Raw genomic sequence first — 20,662 nt, forward strand, 5'->3', positions numbered from 1 at the left:
ACATATATAGTATTATATAACTGCTATTGTGTAGTATAGAAAACATATTTGTGAGTTTTGAATTTTTAACAGCTACTTTTTGTTCAAAAAATTCAAAAAAAGAGGGTTTATTTTAGGTGTCAAATGAAATCAATAACAAACTTAGAAAGTTTTATAAATGCAAGTTACCAGTGAAGGAGGCTGAGGTTGTTGCTCCTCTATCTTTTAAGGAATATAAATTTTAGTTCTTACAATTTTATAGAATTTTACATTAACTCCTTGATACAATTAGTTGGCATTTGCAATCGGAATTTAAAAAAAAAACAAAAATTAGTGGCGTACGTACATGAGCTTTAAGTTCTTCATTATTAACATTCTTTAAGATCAAAATTGAAACTACAACTTTTTAAACATACTTGGTAAATTTAAGTCGGAAAAGTATGACCAAATTGTGGTATCCATTTGCTCCATCGTTACAAGAACAAGAAAGAAAATGAGAGAATAGACATAGTTTTCAGGCAAATTTATTCACTACCAGTATACAATTTATAACATCTGAAGAGCAGTTTAGTTTTCTTGGCGCATATTATGATGGAATTCAAACACTAACTGCAAAACTGCTTTTTGTTTCTTGTGCTAAATTCACATCAAATTACAATTGACTTTGCAGTTAAAATTGTCACAAAGATAAGTACGAAAAGGCAAATCATTTTTATGTTGTAGATAAAGTTATATACAAGTTTTGCCTTTGAAAATGGACATTTCTATTGCCAAATCTGCAAGATATTTTTTTTCTCTTCATTTATGACAAATGTATCCTTGGCTTTCAAGTAATAAACACTTGAAGATATGGGTGTTCGTGTGATGCATGAAAGGAGTGGTTTTCTTTGAAAAGGGAGGACATCTAAAGCAACACACAGAGTAATTTTCTTACCCCGTAACTTGTGATTTCTTTGACACCAAAGGATGACGCGAGCGATGCTAACTCCCTGACCACTTCTTTGCCAAATTGCTATGATCTGCTTCTAGTACTCGGTAGACCTTCTGAAAATTTTTTCGAAGTTATTTAGCTCCTCGTTGAGGGCATGGATCTGATCCTTGCTGGAGACCTTGATGACAGTGATAGTATGATATAGTAGTCCCTTGAGCAAACTCTCTACCTCGAGAAGCCAAATCTTTGCCTTGATGAGCTAATCCATGGCTGCTAGCAATAATCTTGCAAAACACTCATGAATTTTTTATTGCATTCTTTATTATTATCCAGTTTGTCAAATTTTGTCCACACATGAGTACCAGCCTGTTCTTGAAGACTTGCGTATTAACAAAATGTAAACAACAAAAAAGAAAAGAATCATGGAAGTTAGAGAAGATAATTACTGAAAAGGGAACGAAAAAGCCATTCGGTAGCTTTGTCCTTTCGGCCAAAAACAAGATTAATGTGTTTAAAATGCACGCAAACGGGATTGATTCTCTCTGAAGAGGCGGGGTACCAAATTACGTTGAGTTAGTTACCATGTGATTGATGATTAAAAATATGTTACAATATACTTATTAAATCCGGTCCAGTCGGGCACTGGGTAAAGAAACCGGATCAATGGTTACTGGTTCCCAAGTTGAATCGGTGGATTATTAAAATAATGTTTATAAATATAAAATAGTATTTCTTGCACATAGTTTAACAAATTTTCTCTCTTTCTTTTTTTTTTGTTTCTTGATTAATTAATTACTAGCATGTCATCATGTGAAATATTCTTATTGTTCAAGGTATATTGCTATTTTGCTTCATTTTTTAAATGTTTTAACAAACATATTATGCACGTACAGAATCTATTATTATTTGGAAATGTACTAAATATGCTTCAAAATAGTAACATTAGGGATCAAATTTGCTTTTGTCAAAATTTTAGGGACTAAAATTACACCAGGTATCAAATTTATTTTTGCCAAAAATTTAGGGACTTAAATTATATAGGTACCAAACATTAAGGACCAAAATTACATTTCTTGTTATTGACAAATATTTGGTAGCTTTCTAGATATACCCAAAAAAAAGCGAGGCAACGTTTTGTATAATTTTGGTAAATTTACTATAATCAATATTGATAAGTGTTTATTATATATGGTTATTAGCAGTATTTTGTACTTTTTTTTTGTACAAGTTAGGAGTTTTTAAGATATAACTTCCTTTCTAAGTTTCTAAATTTTGTAAGTTTCGTTTAAGTAATTTAATGTGCAAACTTGGTTATATTTGTAGGTTTTGAGGAGAGTTATCAATGGTGGATCGAGATGGATTCAATTTGAACTCATCAGTGCTTAATTCAACGGCAATTTGGAAAGTAGAAGGGCATCAAATGCAAGTATTATTGGTGAAATACATGAGCAAACACTTGGACATCTTGCCTATGATAATAGTGATCAATTGAAGCAGAAAAGAAGCAAGAAAATAAACCAAACGAGAAAACACGACCTCAAATATGCGGGCTCAGGTCGCGTATTCTGAGGTCATGTATTGTACTCTGTCTCTCTACAACTATTTTTGCAACTTGCGCTATTTTTACACTACTTTCCAACTCAATTCTAGCTCAGAATTTCGATTGCATATGCTCAAGATTCCTTAAGAAAGAGAAAAAGAGCTTTATGTCATATCATGAACCACTTTTTGACTCTCCTAACATGATATATGTGAAAATCATTGAAGAAAGAGGGAGTTAGTATCTTGGAGAGAGTTGTTATCAGATTTTAGTTGAAGAGTTAAGTTTTAGTCTGTTATTACTCTCTCTAGTTAGGAACTTGTAAGAAAAACTTGGAGAATTTATTGTACCACTCATTTTTGTTGAAGAAATGGAAGATTTGGGAGCTTGTTCATCATCTTGGCTAAACTTTCTGTCTTTCTCTTTACTTGTGATTCATTATGTGTGCATGCAACTAACTTATGTTTTTTCTTGTTTTATATCATGCGAGTAGCTAAATTTCTAGATTTAGGGAGTAGATGAAATTTATGGCTATTTGATATGAGTTGAATATGATTTATGCTTGCTACCTCTTGTTTTGACTTGTTCATTTATGCATACTTATTACTTGTTATTGCTTGATCATCAATAGCAAGTTTTAGTTGTTACTATTCAATGAAAATTGATAATAATGATGAAACAATATGAATGAAGCTTAAGGAGTAGACTCATGAGAATAGAGATGCCCTTAAGTGGATTGTTTTTGCATTTGATGAAGAGTAGATCTAGTTATTTACCATGAGAATAGGGAAAACTAGACTAATCTAGGCCATTATATCATGAAAGTGAGTTTTGGTAAATATAAAAATGAATACCTAGATAAACAACAGTAGTAGCAAGAGATAAATCTATTCTCTTGCATCTTTTGTGTCATAATTGGACTCTATTTCTCTAGACTCAAGTATTTAGTAACATTTCTCCATTGTTATCTTGCAAGTGTTAGAGTTAAGTTAGGTTATTAATAAGTATTGTGATTTCTATTGCTTTATTTAGTAGTTAGTCTAAATAATAGAATAAGCAAGCACCTAGTACTTGCGTTAGTTGTTCCTTATGAGATTGACCCGATATATGCCCTAAACTACTATTTGATTTGTATAGTGGCAGTCAAACGGATGTATTTTGGATTTAAAACTTGCATTTATATCGAGAACATGTCAAATATGATGGCACAAAGAATGCGCCCAATTTTCAAATATCTGATACGAATCATGCAATTTAGGTTGCTTTCGCCTTCTTCCAAATAGGTCATTTGCTACCAAGTATTTGTTGGAATTCTAGGGATTTTACGAGAGGTTTAGCAATAAGCAAGTGACATAAATAAATAAATTAATCAATTTATAGGAAAGAGAACTTAAGAAAAAATAAGGGGTGCAAATACAAAGCAACATTAAAAATTTCTACACTTTCCAAGTTTAAAAGTAATTTTTTAAAAATTGAAGGGGCTTGGGGGCAATTAGCCGCTAAACTACATCTGGCTTCGTCATGGCTTGGTTGAATCTTGTTAATTTTCTAACTTATTGCCTTCTTCCAGTTTTGCTTTTAGTTTTCTAGTAACCTCGTCTGACATATATATTTTTTCTCCTCAATTTTCTGACCTTTTGTTTGCTTTTAACATATTTTTCTAACTTTCCCTGTAGAAGTTACTTTCTATGCAATGACCCTTAAGAAAAATTAGACTCGCTTGGATACTAAAGTGTTCGACTTGATTATATTCATTTACATCCCTAATTGATCCCACTTGAAGCAATGTAGCTCCGCTTGTACAATTTGTTGACTATTACATGTGCATCAATGGAATTGAAAAATCATAATATGTGTTTTTTTTTCCACACTTTGTATGTCATGTTTTGTTTAGGATGATAATATGTTGCCAAAAGATGTGTACCGTCAGTTCCTCTTGTAATTTGAAGTCTGTGAAGCAGGATTTGAATCTCAATAATCAAATGAGATTGTGGGAAATTAAATAAAACCAAACCTTAACCAGACGGTTAGGCCAACCACGAAGGCACCCTTAATATTCTCCTTTGAACCCCGGCCCAAGGAGCCACCCTTAAGGCGCTCCTTTAAATCCTGCTTGGTACCTGAGTTCTTCTTTTTCATGAACCCAAGTAGTAAAAATGTCAGTGTGCAAAATAATTAACTTATTTCGGAGAAGAATAACTATTATTTTCATGCTATTTAGCTTTTTCAGACACAGAGCTAAGAGGACTCTAAGAGGTCTCCTCTAACCATTGGAGTCGACCCCAGTAATTAGTTGGGAATTTCATACTACTTTTAGTTAAACATTGTACACGTAATTCCTTGAGTTTTGGGAATATTTTCCAATTAATTTTCCCAAAAATGTAATGAAGAAAATTAGAGCAAATTCAATCCCCTAGTATTTAAAAAAGAAACAAAAAAGAGAAGTAAAGAAAGAGCTCTTTTGAAAATACGAATATCACTTATCCTGAAAACTCACAAGGAATGAACAGGAGGATAAAAAAATTAGGTTGGACTGCTGAAGCAAGCAGCTCCATTCGTACCAATGCAATCACATCATCACCCTCTTCACTTGCACGGTAAAATTCGTACTCTTCGTTGAGTTGTGAATTAGGGCACCTCAGTAAAAGATGGAAGAGCAGTAAAAAGGTGTTGAAGGAAAGACGAAAGAGTGGTAAAGATTTCACAAGAACAGTATTCGTGTGGTCCGGAATTATTGCAAATTTGGAAGCCAAGAAACATAGAGGAGATAAACTTGCCGCAATCTTTGTCTTTAAAAAGGCCAACTCTCTACCAGCCGCTCTCTAAATCCAACCCGTGAAATCCTAACGAGCTCCACAAGTTTATCAAGAATCCTTTTCAGTTGCTCGTCAGTCCGTGGTAACCGTACTTGAGCAGCTAGCCAGTCCAAGTATATAAACTGCAACAACATCCGCAAAGCTAACATTACTTTTGCATATGCACGTATTCTTTCCTCCACCTCTCAAAAAAATTTCTTTAGTGAGCAAACTCCTTCCCCGCTCATTCTTTAGCTTCTCTCATGGGAGAGGCCAAATGGTGTCTCACCCTTTTTTTTTTCATTTTATCTTTGTATTCATAACAATGTTTCTTGCGAGAGTTTATCCTCTATTAGAATTTTCCTAGTGAGAGTTCTCATATTTAATTTTTTTTATTTTGTGAGAGTTTTTATTTTTATTCCTCTTTTTTTTTATTTTTTTATTTTTGCTTTGCTCTTGTTAGAGCCAGCTTCAGTCTCAAATCAATTTGGTTAAATTTAAACTTCCTCGGGGAGCTTGAAAGTGGTACCTATTAGATCTGTTTGTAGAGAACATGCACACATTAGCTAATGGAGATGTAAAGATTTATCTGTATTTTAAATAAATTTCATAATCACCAATATTATCTTTTCATTGATTTTCTCTCCCTTCTGTATGTTGCATTTTTTAATGTATTTACTGCCATTAGAGCAATTTTATCTAAATGATTGAAACTCTTTTGTTTATTAGGAAAAATATGCAAATACAAACATGCACATAATTAGTTATATGAATGGGTTATATTTGCTTTAGTATTAACTTGACACAGCTTATACAAATTATAACTATAGTTATAGTAAAACCTCTATTAAATAATAATTTTCCAAATCCCAATTTAGGCTAATGAGTTAAATTAATAATTTGATAAAATAATATTATAATAAAATTTTTTGAAACCTTACATAACCCTTTGGTCCTACTCATATCATGAATTAATATTCACTAAAATTACACATAAACATTGTTCAAAATATGCTTCACATTTCATCAAATGAATTTTTAGTCCTTCATTTTTAAAATATTAATTTTACATTCCTTAAAAATTTAAGTTAGCAAAATTTGGTCCCAATCTAGGATTTTGACCACTTTTTACCCAGAATCTATCATGTGACTCACACATGTTTATTTTTTTGGAGCAAAAAGATTAAATACCATTTGTAATTAAATAAATGATCCAATCCATATTCAATTTTTACTCTAAAAAGGTGAAATCTGATCCAAACTATATATATATATATTTCCTTAAAAAATGTAAGATATGACACGATCTATATTCATTTTTCCTCCTAAATAAGTGGGATTTGACTTTTTTATATCTAATGAATAATCACATGTGAGTCAAGTGGTGATATCCAAACTAAAAAGTAGTTGAAAATCTGCATTGGGACCAAAGTTTACTGACTTGAATTTGTAAGGAATGCAAAATTAACATTTCAAGAGTGAAGGATGAAAAAATCTATTTGACAAAACGTAAGGGGCGTTTTTAAAATATGGGTCTATTGTTGTTGTTTGTTTGACCTCTTCATAATAGAAAAATTATATCAATTATATACGTGCACTGGTTTATATGAATTGGTTCAAGTAGATATGAATTAGATTTTATTCGTCAGACTTTTAGCATCCTTTGATTAATAGAATAATTCATATTTTTATAAAATAAAATAAAAATTTAGTTCATTAAATGAGTGTTTCTTTGAATTATAAGTACACCAAATAAATTAATAAATTATTAATTAATTGATTAATTAATATCTCTTTAAATTAATAGAATTTGTATGGTCCCAAAATTATTAATTTATAGAGGTTTTATTCTAGTTGCAAACCTGTGCACTGTCTGGCATTTTATATGTTTACACATTGACCTATTACATATGCATATATGTATATGTATATGTATTCTTGAGTTGTTAATGGGATTAGCATTATAACTTTCAGGTAAAGCATGTCTTCAAAAGTTTTCTTAATAATTCAAAATAGATGGGTAATTTGTTTCTTGATGGTTGTTCTATATAATTATATGCAAATTATTGTATTAACTGGAGAGCTAACAAATCATAAGTATTAAATGCATCTTATCCTTTTCATTTAATGGAAAAAGTGATCTAAAATGCAGTTCTAAAAGTTTACACATGCACTAAAACATTTGAAGGCTGGTGGAAATGGTTGTCCCATCTGCTAATACTCAGGAAGACTTATATACCCACATGCTTTAAATGCTTGTACGTACCTTCTTCAAATAGACAAATCATAATCTAAAATTAAAGATTGAAGTACTTAGAACCCTAGTTTAGAAAATGTGTCTACCTAAATATTTGCATTTTCTATGGCTGGTTTAAATGTTGCAAAAAAATATTTACCCACATTTTTTGGTTTTATGAACGGTGTCAAAATCCAATCGAATGAAACCATCTAAAATTTACTCAAAAGTTGGATGACAACTGAATATTACCGTATCATTGCAGCTGAGAAACGTGTGAGTATGGTGCTTAGGAACGCCGGTTTCCTCCATAAGTCGGTAGTGTTCTTCCACATCCGCCACCATCTTTTCTCTGGACGGCAAAGTGACCTTTCCCGACAACGCTCGCGCCACCCACTTGGCTTGTAATTCCGCCACACGAAAATTGGCAGTCTACATGTGAAAAAAGAAAGAGCCAAAATTAACTATGCTTTTAATCCCAAACCTTCTCCGTTTTAAATCTAACTCTTTAATTCTATTGATACTGCATGTCTAGGAGGACAAGACAGAGGAAAATTTCATCATGTGTGTTGATTCTTTCCACAGCCGCAATGTTTGACTGTGGCATAAGTTTTTCATCCCACATCGCACAAAGCCAAGAAGAAATCGGCTACTCGAGGCCTATAAAAGGAAGAGTCCTCTGAAGATTTTAATTCGCACCACTCAAGAGAGTTATATGGGCTATTAGCTTCTTGAGTCATCTAGCCCATTCAGTCAAATATTTTAGGCTCTCTTGTTTTGAGTTTAGGAATATTTTCTAAACTCTTTTGTAAGTGCCTATTGGCCTAGGAACCACTTTCCTACGGTCTTTTGTATTTCTTCTTCATAGTAGAAATATTGCTCCTCTCTCGCCCGTGGACGTAGGTCAATTTGACCGAACCACGTAAATCTTCTGTGTCTTTTATTTGTTTTGTTATCCGTCTTTATATGGTCGGTTTTACCGCCTAATTATTATATGGCCGGTATCTACCGCCTATCTATTATATGGTCGGTTATACCACCTACTTTGTGCTAACTTGAGTTTGTCTATTCCTGGCCCTGTCCTAACAAACTGGTATCAGAGCTGGTTGTTATATTTTGCAAGACAGGTTCATCTGGTGGGGCCCGTTCATCTGGTGGGGTCCGTCCATCCTGTGGGGCCCACTCATCCTGTGGGGTCCATTTATCCGTGGGGCCCGCTCACCTTGTGGGGTCCGTTCATCCCCGTGGGGCCCGCTTATCTCGTGTGGTCCGCTAACCCTGTGGGGCCCGCTCACGAGACTTGCATATTTGTTTGGCCAGTTTTTTGAGACAAACTTCACGTTACAGATTTTGTGGCAACAATGACGATAACAAAGACGGTTGTCGAGAAATTCGACAGGAATGTCAACTTCGGAATGTGGCAGCTCAAGATGGAGGCCATTCTTGTTCAAGACGGAGTTGATCTAGCGATTCACGGAATCGAGAACAAACCAGAAGATGTAAAGGATGCGGATTTCGCCGATATGGATAAGAAGGCCAGATCCAGCATAATCTTAAATCTCTCCGATGAGGTATTGCGTGAGGTAGCAACGGAGACTTCGGCCAAGGCTATGTGGGATAAATTGAAAGCCTTGTATATGAAGAAGACAGTCGAGAATCGGCTATATTTGAAGCAGAGTTTGTACATGCTTCGGATGTCTGAAGGTACATCTATACTCTCCCATCTTGATAAATTTGATTCCATTATTATGGATTTGGGGAATATAGATTCGAAAATTGATGATGAAGATCAAGCCCTATTACTTTGTGTTCCCTTCCCCAGTCTTTTAAGCATTTCCGCGATACTATGATTTATGGAAAGGAAACAATTTCGTATCGGGAAATTAAATCTGCATTAAAATCTAAAGAGCAGATAGATAGGGACATTACTGGGGAAACTAGTGGGAGTCAAGCCGATGGCTTGTTTGTTCGGGGTAGATCTGAAAAGAGAAACACAGAAAATAGAAATAGATCCAAGTCCAGACATAAAAATGTGGTGTGCAATTATTGTAAAAAGAAGGGCCATGTTATTTCTGATTGCTTTAAATTGAAAATAAAGAAAAGCAAAAGGGGAAATTTGTTGAGAAAAATACTGAATCCGCTGAAGCTAGTATAGCAGCTGATGAGAATGATGGAACCATTTTCTGTGCAACGGAAAATAATTTTAGGTCTAACAATGAGTGAATTTTAGATTCGGGTTGTTCGTATCATATGTGTCCCAACAGGGACTGGTTTTCAACATATGAATCAGCTGAAGGTGGAGTTGTCTTAATGGGCAACAACGCTGTTTGTAAAGTTGTTGGCAAAGGCACAATCCGGATTAAAATGTACGATGGTATTGTGAGGACGCTCACAGATGTTAGACATGTTCCAGATTTGAAGAAAAATCTCATCTCTTTGGGCACTCTTGAGTCTATCGGGTGCAGGTATTCAGGTGGAGACGGAGTTCTCAAAATTACTCGAGGAACTCTTGTTGTTATGAAGGCACACAGATCTGGTACTTTATATATTTTGCAGGGATCTACTGTTACAGGTGCTGCTGCTGTTTCAACATCATCTTTGTCAGATACAGACATCACCAAATTATGGCATATGCGTTTGGGGCACATGAGCGAAAAAGGCTTAGGCATACTAAGCAAAAAGGGACTTCTTTGTGGTCAAAGTACCGGGCCATTGGAATTCTGTGAACATTGTATTTTTGGGAAGCAGAAAAGAGTCAGCTTCAGTTCACCAGCAATTCACAAGACAAAAGGTACTCTTGATTACATTCATTCAGATCTATGGGGTCTTTCTCGTGCTCCTTCTAAAGGTGGTGCCAGGTACATGTTGACTTTCATTGATGATTATTCAAGGAAAGTTTGGGTATATTTTCTTAAGCATAAAAATGATGTTTTCCTAACTTTCAAGCAATGGAAAGTTTTGATTGAAAAGCAAACAGGAAAACACATTAAGCGGTTGAGAACAGATAATGGCATGGAATTTTGTGAAGGTGAATTTAATGAATTCTGCAAGAATGAAGGAATTGTTCGGCATCACACCGTCAGGATGACGCCTCAACAAAATGGTGTGGCTGAACGTATGAACAGAACTCTTTTGGAGAGAGCAAGATGTATGATCTCCAATGCAGGGTTGACAAACGACTTTTGGGCAGAGGCGATCAATATGGCCTGTTATATTGTCAACCGTTCTCCTTCTGCATCTCTTGATTTCAAAACTCCTGAGGAAGTTTGGTCAGGTACTCCTGCTGATTACTCCAATTTAAAAGTTTTTGGGTGTCCAACATACATGCACGTGAATGATGGAAAATTGGAGCCTAGGGCTAAAAAGTGCATTTTTCTTGGGTATGCTTCTGGGGTGAAAGGATACAGATTATGGTGTCCTGATCCCAAATCTCCAAAATTTGTGATCAGTAGAGATGTTACTTTTGATGAATTGTCTATGTTATCTTCCAAGAAGGAGTTTTCCAGTCCTTGTACTACTGATAGTACACAGAAGCAGGTGGAGCTTGATATTGGCAGTTCTGGTCCTTTTCAGACCAAATCTTCTATTCAACAAATGCCAGTAGATGCACCTGAGTCTACTGTGGAAGATAGTTCAGAAGAAGAAGAGTATTCCATAGCCAGAGATAGAGCAAGGAGAGACATTCGACCACCACAAACATATGCAAATTTAGTTGCATATGCTTTGTCTATTGCAGAAGAAACTGATGCAGTTGGTAAGCCTTCCACCTATTCAGAAGCAGTTTCTTGTGATGATTCTGCAAAGTGGTTGATTGCGATGAATGAAGAAATTGAATCTCTTCATCGTAATAAAACTTGGGTTCTTGTAAAGCCGCCGTCAGCTAAGAAAATTGTTGGATGCAAATGGGTCTTCAAGAAAAAGGAAGGTATTCCAGGGGTTGAAGATGCAAGATATAAAGCACGATTGGTTGCAAAGGGCTATAGTCAGGTACAAGGTGTTGATTTTAATGATGTGTTTTCACCTGTTGTTAAATATAGCTCTATTCGTGTTTTGCTTGCTTTAGTTGCCATGTATGATTTGGAGTTAGAGCAGCTTGATGTTAAGACAGCTTTCTTACATGGCGAACTTGAAGAACAAATTTATATGAGACAATCCCAGGGTTTTGAAATTGAAGGTAAGGAAGACCATGTTTGCTTATTGAAGAAATCCTTATATGGATTGAAGCAGTCTCCAAGACAATGGTATAAAAGGTTTGATTCCTTTATGTTGGGTCATGGTTATTTGAGGAGCATGTATGATAGTTGTGTTTACTTCCGGAAGTTAAATGATGGTTCTTTCATTTATTTGCTGCTTTATGTTGATGACATGCTCATTGCTGCCAAGAATTTGTCAGAAATTCACACTTTGAAACTGCAGTTAAATAGTGAATTTGAAATGAAAGATTTGGGAGCAGCTAAGAAAATTCTTGGCATGGATATCAAGCGAGATCGAGGAGTAGGTAAGTTGTTCTTGACCCAGAAAAATTACCTTGAGAAAGTTTTGGAGCGTTTTGGCATGAAAGATGCTAAACCAGTATCTACTCCTCTTGCTAGCCATTTTCGGCTATCTGCTGCTCAATCACCAAAATCAAATGAAGAGGAAGATTATATGGCACGGGTTCCTTATTCCAGTGCAGTCGGCAGTGTTATGTATGCAATGGTTTGTACTCGTCTAGATATTGCACAAGCAGTCAGTGTTGTTAGCAGATATATGTCTTGCCCTGGTAAAGCACATTGGCAAGCTGTGAAGTGGATTTTCAGATACTTGCGAGGTACTTCAAATGCATGTTTGGAGTTTGGAAGAAATAATAACACTTTGGTTGGTTTTGTAGACTCAGACTACGCTGGGGATCTTGACAGGAGAAGATCACTTTCAGGCTATGTATTTTGCATTGGCGGTTGTGCTGTTAGTTGGAAAGCTACTCTACAACCTGTCGTAGCTTTGTCTACTACTGAAGCAGAATATATGGTTGTGACCGAGGCAATCAAAGAAGCCTTGTGGTTGAAGAGTTTATTTAGCGAGTTAAGTCTATATCAAGGTGTTATTGATATTCACTGTGATAGTCAAAGTGCCATACACTTGACTAAAGATCAGATGTATCATGAAAGGACGAAACACATTGATGTGAAGTATCACTTCATTCGGGATATCATTGTTGAGGGAAAAGTCCTTATTCAGAAAATCAATACTAAGGACAATCCAGCCGATATGTTTACGAAATCTCTTCCAGTTTACAAGTTCAAACAGTGCTTGGACTTGGTTGGTGTTTGTTATTGGTGATTTAAGCCCATTGGGGCTTATGTGGAGAAGGTGGAGCAGTTTTACTATTGTCGATGGTGGGCTTCCAAATTATGCCAAGGTGGAGATTTGTTGATTCTTTCCACAGCCGCAATGTTTGACTGTGGCATAAGTTTTTCATCCCACATCGCACAAAGCCAAGAAGAAATCGGCTACTCGAGGCCTATAAAAGGAAGGGTCCTCTGAAGATTTTAATTCGCACCACTCAAGAGAGTTATATGGGCTATTAGCTTCTTGAGTCATCTAGCCCATTCAGTCAAATATTTTAGGCTCTCTTGTTTTGAGTTTAGGAATATTTTCTAAACTCTTTCGTAAGTGCCTATTGGCCTAGGAACCACTTTCCTACGGTCTTTTGTATTTATTCTTCATAGTAGAAATATTGCTCCTCTCTCGCCCGTGGACGTAGGTCAATTTGACCGAACCACGTAAATCTTCTGTGTCTTTTATTTGTTTTGTTATCCGTCTTTATATGGTCGGTTTTACCGCCTAATTATTATATGGCCGGTATCTACCGCCTATCTATTATATGGTCGGTTATACCGCCTACTTTGTGCTAACTTGAGTTTGTCTATTCCTGGCCCTGTCCTAACAATGTGAATAGAACGGTTATTATTACATCAAAGAATATCTAGAGAAATTGTGCATAGCCTACTTTATAAATGCTATTTTCTTTCTAATGATAAAATATTTGGTAAACAATCCACGGTAATATTTTGCATTTTCAAAGTCTTTAGGTCGTGAGGCATGATTAACAAATTAGAGGTAAGGTTCTGTTCATTTCCTTTCAGTTGTGTAAACTATTATAATTTCGGTGTAAATTAATACATTTTAAGTATAATCTTGAATTATAATTCACATTTATATAAAAATTGGACGCGTTTACACCAAAATTCTATCAATTTACACAACTTCATGGAAAAGAAAATGGAGAGGCTCCATTTCCCCAAGAAATAATGCCAAAAGCACATATACCTGTTTTGGGATTCCAACGAAAGAAAGTGTAGGAGCAAGTCGTGGAGGGAAAACGTGCTTGTACAATGGTCCAACGCGATTATCATCCACAGTAACTATCCCATTTGTGTTCAAGAATGGAAAATCATATTTATACCTGTTAACAAATTCAGAAAGATTTAATGGAAATCCATCCCAGATGTATATAACTAATGCATTTTCTTATCAAATTAAGAGGAAAAATCTAAAACCACTGGTTGATTTCTACCCGGTACAGTGAATTATGATATCTGCAGCAACCAAAGCTCCATCCTCGAAAGCTACCGCACCATTTTCATGACAATATTCGATCTAGTGGATACTTGCAAAATTAGAATTTGCATACTAGGAAAGGTGTACGTATTTTGGAACCAAATAAATCAAAGCAACCGAATAAGCAACCATATATCTTAGTCAGATAGCACGTTAATCAAACATCTTTTGAGCATATACGCAATTAGTTTCTAAATCAAATTATGGGAATTATACCTTTGAATTCTTTTTTCCTTTTGCTGCAACGATAATATTTTTATAACCTAATCTATGCTGTTCTACAGAGAGAAGCTGTCTAAAGAGACTATATAAGGGATCACCAAATTTATTAATCCGACTAGATCAAAGAGATGATTTGATACTTTCTTTAAAATTTTTTTTACTATATGTGGGATTTGATCTCCCGATCTATAACTAAAAGAGGGATTAAATCTCTTTTTTATGGCTCGGGTACCACACCTTTGAATGCTGCCATATATTTTCGTAGGTCTCGAGTTTTCTGACTTCAACTTGTGGGAATCTTGATGAAACATGAACTTCTTTGGCTACCTTGGCAATGTCGAAGGCTATATCGAAGCCACTTGGCCCGTGACCAATCACAACTACAACCTGCAACATTTTCCAAGGGAAACAAATATATATATATATATATATATATATATCTTTTGTAAGCACTTGTAGGAAGTCATTGTAGAAAATAGAAAATAATAATAAAGACTAAACAAATTGTTCATTGATACCTGAGCCTTACATATATCTTTTGTAAGCACTTGTAGGAAGTCATTGTAGAAAATAGAAAACAGTAACAATGACTAAGCAAATTGTTCATTGATACCTGATCCTTGTAAGGCTCAGGAACACGATAGTTGTGGCTATGAATTTGTTTTCCGGGCCACTTTTTAATTCCTGGCAATATTAAAGAAGTGAAGAAAAGTTGCCAAATGGGAGTACGAATAGAAGCACCAAGTCAACTCTGCAGGTGCAGTTGTGCTTAAGGTAGTTATTCCACTAGTAATGTTAACCCTAATTTTTAGTTTTTTTCCCTTCCAAAAGTACATAAAGATTTCATTTAAAATGGCCTAGTCAAACACATTAGGCTCACTAAGTACTCTTACAAATTATAATCACATAGTACTAAACTAGACTATGCCGTAGCCACTTGGCCCGTTACCAATCACAACCACAACCTGTAATATATTCAAAGGCAAATTAATTTCTCCATTGGGAAACAGTTGTAAGATTACCAAAAATTGAAATATAATGACTAACCAATTTTTTTTCATTAATACCTGGTCCTTGTAAGGCTCAGAAACGCGATAATTATGGCTATGAATTTGTTTTCCGGGCCACTTTTTAATTCCTACCAAGTGTTAAGAAAAAGGTGAAAATGTCACCAAAAAAGAGTATGAATAAAAGCGCCAAAGTCAACTCTAGTGCACTTGTGCTTAAGGTAGTTCTTCTTCCACTAGGTATGTGCGGTTTTTTTTTTCATTTTTTTTTCTTTTCCAAAAGTGCATGAATTAATGTTTCCATCTAAACTAGTCCAGTCAATCATTATAAACACCTCAGAGCAAATCATAATTTTATGTTGAAATGACAGAACTATCCCACCTAAGTCCAAACATTTTGGACTTGAAAAGGATCATTTTTGCATTTGGTGCAAAAATGACTTTGGCAGTAAAAAATGGACTGTGGCATTAATATCACCCACAAGCAAGGCAAGGCAGAGAATTACTCTTAGAATCATATAGAAATATGCTACACTACATGCCACAGATAATGAGGTTGAAAATTTTGTACAATTATAGGCATCAAATAAATTGTCTTGATATATATGTGTCTTTGTATTTTTTTTTTCTTCCCCTCGTTTTAGCTTGAGTGTGGAGGATGGATACCTGGAGTGTCTGCCAATTTTGGTTGAGTATGATGACCATTACAAATCACGACCGCATCGAAAAGCTCTTTTTGATTGGTTTGATCAACATCACTTGTTTTAGACTCAAGAACCCACTTACCATTCTTTTGCTCAACAGAAACTACTTCAGTGTTAAACCGAATCAAGTGATCCAGTCCAAAATCTCTAGCAAAATCATTCAAGAATTTGAGCACCTCCTTGCGATCAGGAAAGTACAAATATTTACCATTTTTCTCGATTGTGAAGGAATAATCTGTAAATTCCATAAGTTGCTTAGGAAAATTTGTCCGAAGTGAATCGTACATGCTGCTATGAATGATTCTCCTATTAGGGTCGAGGCCAAGCGGATCAGTCTCAACTTCAGGATCGTACACCCACACTCCACCAATTTGGTTTGATTTCTCATACACCACAATCTGCTGGCCTTCTCTTTGAAGCTCCCGGGCCGTCAAAAGGCCCGAAACACCAGCTCCGATCACTGCCACCTTATGAAGTTGGGGTGCCATATGTATGGTACAATCTTGTAGCTTATCCTGTTGCATTAATAGTTACATGGATTACTATACCAAGGTTTGAGCAGCTAGGAACGGAGCCAGGCCATAGGGAGGGTGGGCAATTGCAGAACCACCCAGGTCCTCCACCCCCAATCTTCTAAAAAAGGTACAAAGTTGGCTTGTAAAAGTCTTTAACATCAATAATTTTTCTAACATTTGCACCTGCTGAGCTTTATGAAACTCCCTTTCCTTTCTAGATTGCCCCCTTGTAATTGCTCAATATACTTTTCATGAAATGAAACATTGCTTCGTTTCATTCGTACATATATAATTGACTGACAATTAAAAGTTGTATCGTTTCTTTTGTCATAGACGTGCACTTACCAAATAAGTTGTCACGGTAGCTGTTTGGATCTTGTCTCCGCCACTACAAGCAGCAGCCATGTGTGTGTAATAATATGACCAAATAAATTTGTCTTGTATTCTTGATCAGCTGCTCCTCTTTATGAGAACAAGAATATAATCATATAATATATACGTAACATAAGGAGTGTGCTTTAGTTGAGGGCATTAAAAAGCAGCACTAAGAGAGATTCTCTTACCCGTGACTAGTGATTTTGTTGACAGGAATGGATGAAGCAAGAGCCACTTGGATTGGTTCGGATGGTTTCGGGATAGGCTAGTTAGGTTTCGAGGTCGCGTATTCAAGTCACCTTTCTACCGCTTATGTATTCTTGAGGGGTTAGCTGCACAAGTCCAGGGAGATTAGTCCAACAAAAAGTTGAAGTACTCCCTGTGTTGAGAAAAAAAAAAAAAGAAGGATGAAGCAAGAGATACTAGCTCCCTAAGAGAAAGGACTGAACCAACACCTTTGGTCGTGCTTTAGTTACTTGTACTTCTCCATTATGTTGAGGGCATTAAAAAGCAGCACTACGAGAGATTCTCTTACCCGTGACTAGTGATTTTGTTGACAGGAATGGATGGAGCAAGAGATACTAGCTCCCTAGCTACTTTTTTGCCACAAGTGATATGGTCTGTTCCCCGTATTCTGTCCAAGTTTCTTGTCCCCTCTCCTTGAGGGAATGGATTTGATCCTTGCTGAAGTGCTTGAAGATAATGCTAGGATGATCAAGTCGTCCCTTGAACAAAATCTCTACCTGGAGAATCAAAATTTTTGCCTTCACGAGCCTAACCTTGCAAGCCCCTTAAAATAAACAGCTGGAGAAGGAATTCCAATTTCCACCTACCGTATCAGATGACTTGATTGCCTCCCTAACTATGGCATTAGTTTTTGATACTAAACCAATTATTTTTAATCCGATGCCAAATATTGTAGAATTATAGGCCCATCCATTATTTTTTTATACCAAACCAATTATTTTTCTCCGATGCCAAATATCGTATTAAAATTATTGGAGCCTGCAACCAACGCTTAACAACCTCCATGAATTTTTAGTTGCACTGTTTAGCATTAGCCGGTTTTTCAAATTTTGTTCATACATGAGTACCAGCCTTTTCTTTTAAGACGTACATATTGATTAAATGCAAACAATCAACAAAAATAAATAACTAAAAGAAGCATATAAGATGGATAAGATGATTAAAAATGGAATGCAAAATTCATTCGGTTGCTTTGTCACTTTAGCTCAAAACAAGAATTAATGTATTTAACATGGATACAGTGAGATTTGGTGCTCCTTGAAGATGGGGATCGGCTACCAACATCAATAATTGAAGACTAAAACTAGTTTGTTTAACAAGGTCATGTGGAGCCTATCGGTTACCAACAACAGTAATTTATGATTAATTGTATAACAAGGTTAAGTGGATTCCTGGGTGTTGAGGCTCCAGGAATTAAAAGTTCTAGATTTGAGTCCTCCTTGTCCAATCCCTGTTTCATAAATCTCTCTTCTCTCTGGTTAGAAAATTTTTTTTTTGAAAATGGGAATTCCTAGGTCTCCAAAACTCAGTTTACTTGATAGAAACATTAGTCAAGTTCAATTCTCATACCCTGCCTTTTCTCACCTTCCCAGCTTGTAAGGCTTGCAAGGTTATGTGGATTCCTGGGTGTTGAGACTCCAGGAATTTAAGGTCCTAAATTTTAGTTCCCCTTGTCCCATCCCTATTTTTTAAATCTCTCTCCTCTCCGATTAGGTAAAAAAAAAGAAAAGAAAAGGGGATTCCTAGGTCTCCAAAACTCACTTTACTTGATAGAAGCATTAGTCAAGTTCAATTCTCATACCTTGCCTTTTCTCGCCTTCCCAGCTTGTAAGGTTTGCAATCTCTTTTTGAAGAAAAAAAAAATAAGGTGGAGGCCTACTGCTTGTATTTTATAAAAGCAAAGGTGATTTATGAAAGTGTTAATTGCAGAAGAAAAGTAAAAGGGTTAGTTGCAAAATACACTTCTGAACTTTCTTCAAGTTGTAAAGTATCCCCAAACTATCAATTTCAGTACTATACATCCTCAGTATACTATTTTTCGTAACATGCTCTAATTAACATGCTGTTATGCGAATTTAAACTTGAAAGACAAATTTGTCCTACATACTTATATGGACTTCTTAATGTATCCAAAAAAAAAAAAAAAAGGTAGGGATTTGAAGGACTCTTCTTTTAACTTCCTACCCACCACTTTGACACCACTCAAAATGGAGAGAACTCATCTCTATCTTTTATTATTTTTTTAAATTCATAGAGATGATTTGATTAACTGCATTGGTTAATAATGTATCTGTATTTATAAATATTTGGTATGCTAGCATTTTGACTGGTAAATATTTAGAACTTATAGTGATGAAGTAATTAGGTGCACTGGATAACAATGTGCTTATATTTATAAATATTTGGTATACTTGCTTTTTGACTTGTGCATTTAAATCAAAGTTGTCAGTTTATTTTGTAAAAAAAAATTTTTAAAAAAGGTAAAAGTTTAGAATGATCTCAATTTTAGTACCAATTTCAATCAAAACTTGTTATTTCAAATAAATCGAAAGGAAAAAAAAAATCCCCACTCGTGAAAGGTAGGCAGTAGTGGCCACGTTCATCAACTTAGAACTCTATGAAATTGCCCAAAAAAATTGTGTTTAATTGTCATATATATATATATATATGTGTGTGTGTGTGTGTGTGTGTGTGTGTGTGTGTGTGTGTGTGTGCAATTATGTATCATTTCTCCCATTTTAGAAAAATCCTCTCTTTCATCATGTAGTGTCCTAAGAGTTTAATATGCTTTTTTCTATACAATATCTCTACTCTTATACTTCTAAATTTGACGTGTTATTTTTATTTTCATTACACTCTAGATCTACAAGGTTTCTTTTTAAAGACAGTTATTTGAAGCTAACCTCGTGCTACCTATGATGGTTTAATAGGAGAAGCAATAGAGATCAAGATTTTAGAGGAATTTATTGTTTCATACTAAGAAAGAAGTTGGTATTTCAATGTCAATAATAAAATTGTGTCTAATAGGTGATGAACTGGCATGATGCTTCATATATACGTAATTAGCATTCTAATTAGTAAAATTCAAAAAAATTTCATAATTGTTGACATTGACTGAAAATGCATAACCCACGAGTTGCACGTCAAATAGCTAGTTGGGAACTCTTCTAGATTTCTAAAATCAAGGGAAGAAAAGGTCTTTTGCTGCTGACCTAATTCTTTAATGAATTGAAATTAAACATTCATGCTTCATTCCTTTTTGCCTTATCATGTTTTAACATTTTTTTTTCTTTACATCATTTAGCTGTTTTTTTGTTTTTTTAACATTGAGCATTGTATGGCAAATTAACAACAGCTAACCCAAGGTCATCAGGTTGAAATTTCAAATATAATAGTTTAATAGGATAATAATAGTATCCATATTACATTTTTAATCTTGCAGTGTGCTATATATATGACTAATGATCAAGTTCTTGGACACGGCTTGTTTAGGTGGATTTTCTGGGACAAGTAAGTAGCAAAGGGCTATTTTGATGAAAAATTATTGAGAGACTGTTCTCTGTGTGTGTATTAGCAGATGGTTTGATGGGAGGTGGTGAGATGATTTGTGTTAGATGTCATAACTGGAAAAAATTACACAAGAGATTACCACCTTGACTGCATCAATTTCATGATAGTCGCTGTGGTTGTTCTCTTCTCATCCATGTTAAAAAAAAAAAACCCATATCCAT

General features: G+C 35.1%; 1 protein-coding gene across 3 annotated transcripts; it reads right to left on the bottom strand.

The window, feature by feature from the left end:
• Window positions 1-4,790: 4,790 nt before the first annotated feature.
• On the bottom strand, window positions 4,791-17,752 carry LOC113695927 (flavin-containing monooxygenase FMO GS-OX5-like). 3 transcript variants are annotated; one of them, XM_027215149.2, is made up of 10 exons: window positions 17,440-17,752; window positions 17,093-17,236; window positions 16,875-16,991; window positions 15,977-16,529; window positions 14,917-14,987; window positions 14,541-14,690; window positions 14,038-14,120; window positions 13,791-13,926; window positions 7,734-7,913; window positions 4,966-5,388 (listed from the first exon to the last, which is right to left on the bottom strand). In XM_027215149.2, the coding sequence occupies exons 3-10, from the start codon at window positions 16,932-16,934 to the stop codon at window positions 5,242-5,244; spliced, it is 1,380 nt and encodes a 459-aa protein (XP_027070950.2). In that variant the 5' UTR covers window positions 16,935-16,991; window positions 17,093-17,236; window positions 17,440-17,752; the 3' UTR covers window positions 4,966-5,241. The 3 variants fall into 3 exon arrangements, with proteins under 3 accessions (XP_071912007.1, XP_027070950.2, XP_071912006.1); XM_072055905.1 differs by having other exon boundaries at window positions 17,093-17,283; XM_072055906.1 differs by lacking the exon at window positions 7,734-7,913 and having other exon boundaries at window positions 4,791-5,388.
• Between the last annotated feature and the right edge of the window lie 2,910 nt (window positions 17,753-20,662).

The sequence above is a fragment of the Coffea arabica genome, chromosome 6e (genome assembly GCF_036785885.1).
Source record: "Coffea arabica cultivar ET-39 chromosome 6e, Coffea Arabica ET-39 HiFi, whole genome shotgun sequence".
In the NCBI taxonomy this organism is placed as follows: Eukaryota; Viridiplantae; Streptophyta; class Magnoliopsida; order Gentianales; family Rubiaceae; genus Coffea; species Coffea arabica.

What these genes read in the sequence shown, in the direction of transcription:
- LOC113695927 (XM_027215149.2), bottom strand. Translation starts at nt 16,934, where the DNA reads ATGGCTGCTGCTTGTAGTGGCGGAGACAAGATCCAAACAGCTACCGTG. An exon ending in AAAATTGGCAGACACTCCAG is followed by an intron (nt 14,988 to 15,976) that starts GTATCCATCCTC and finishes TAATATTGCCAG; the next exon opens with GAATTAAAAAGTGGCCCGGA. An exon ending in TTCTCAGCTGCAATGATACG is followed by an intron (nt 5,389 to 7,733) that starts GTAATATTCAGT and finishes ATGTTGTTGCAG; the next exon opens with TTTATATACTTGGACTGGCT.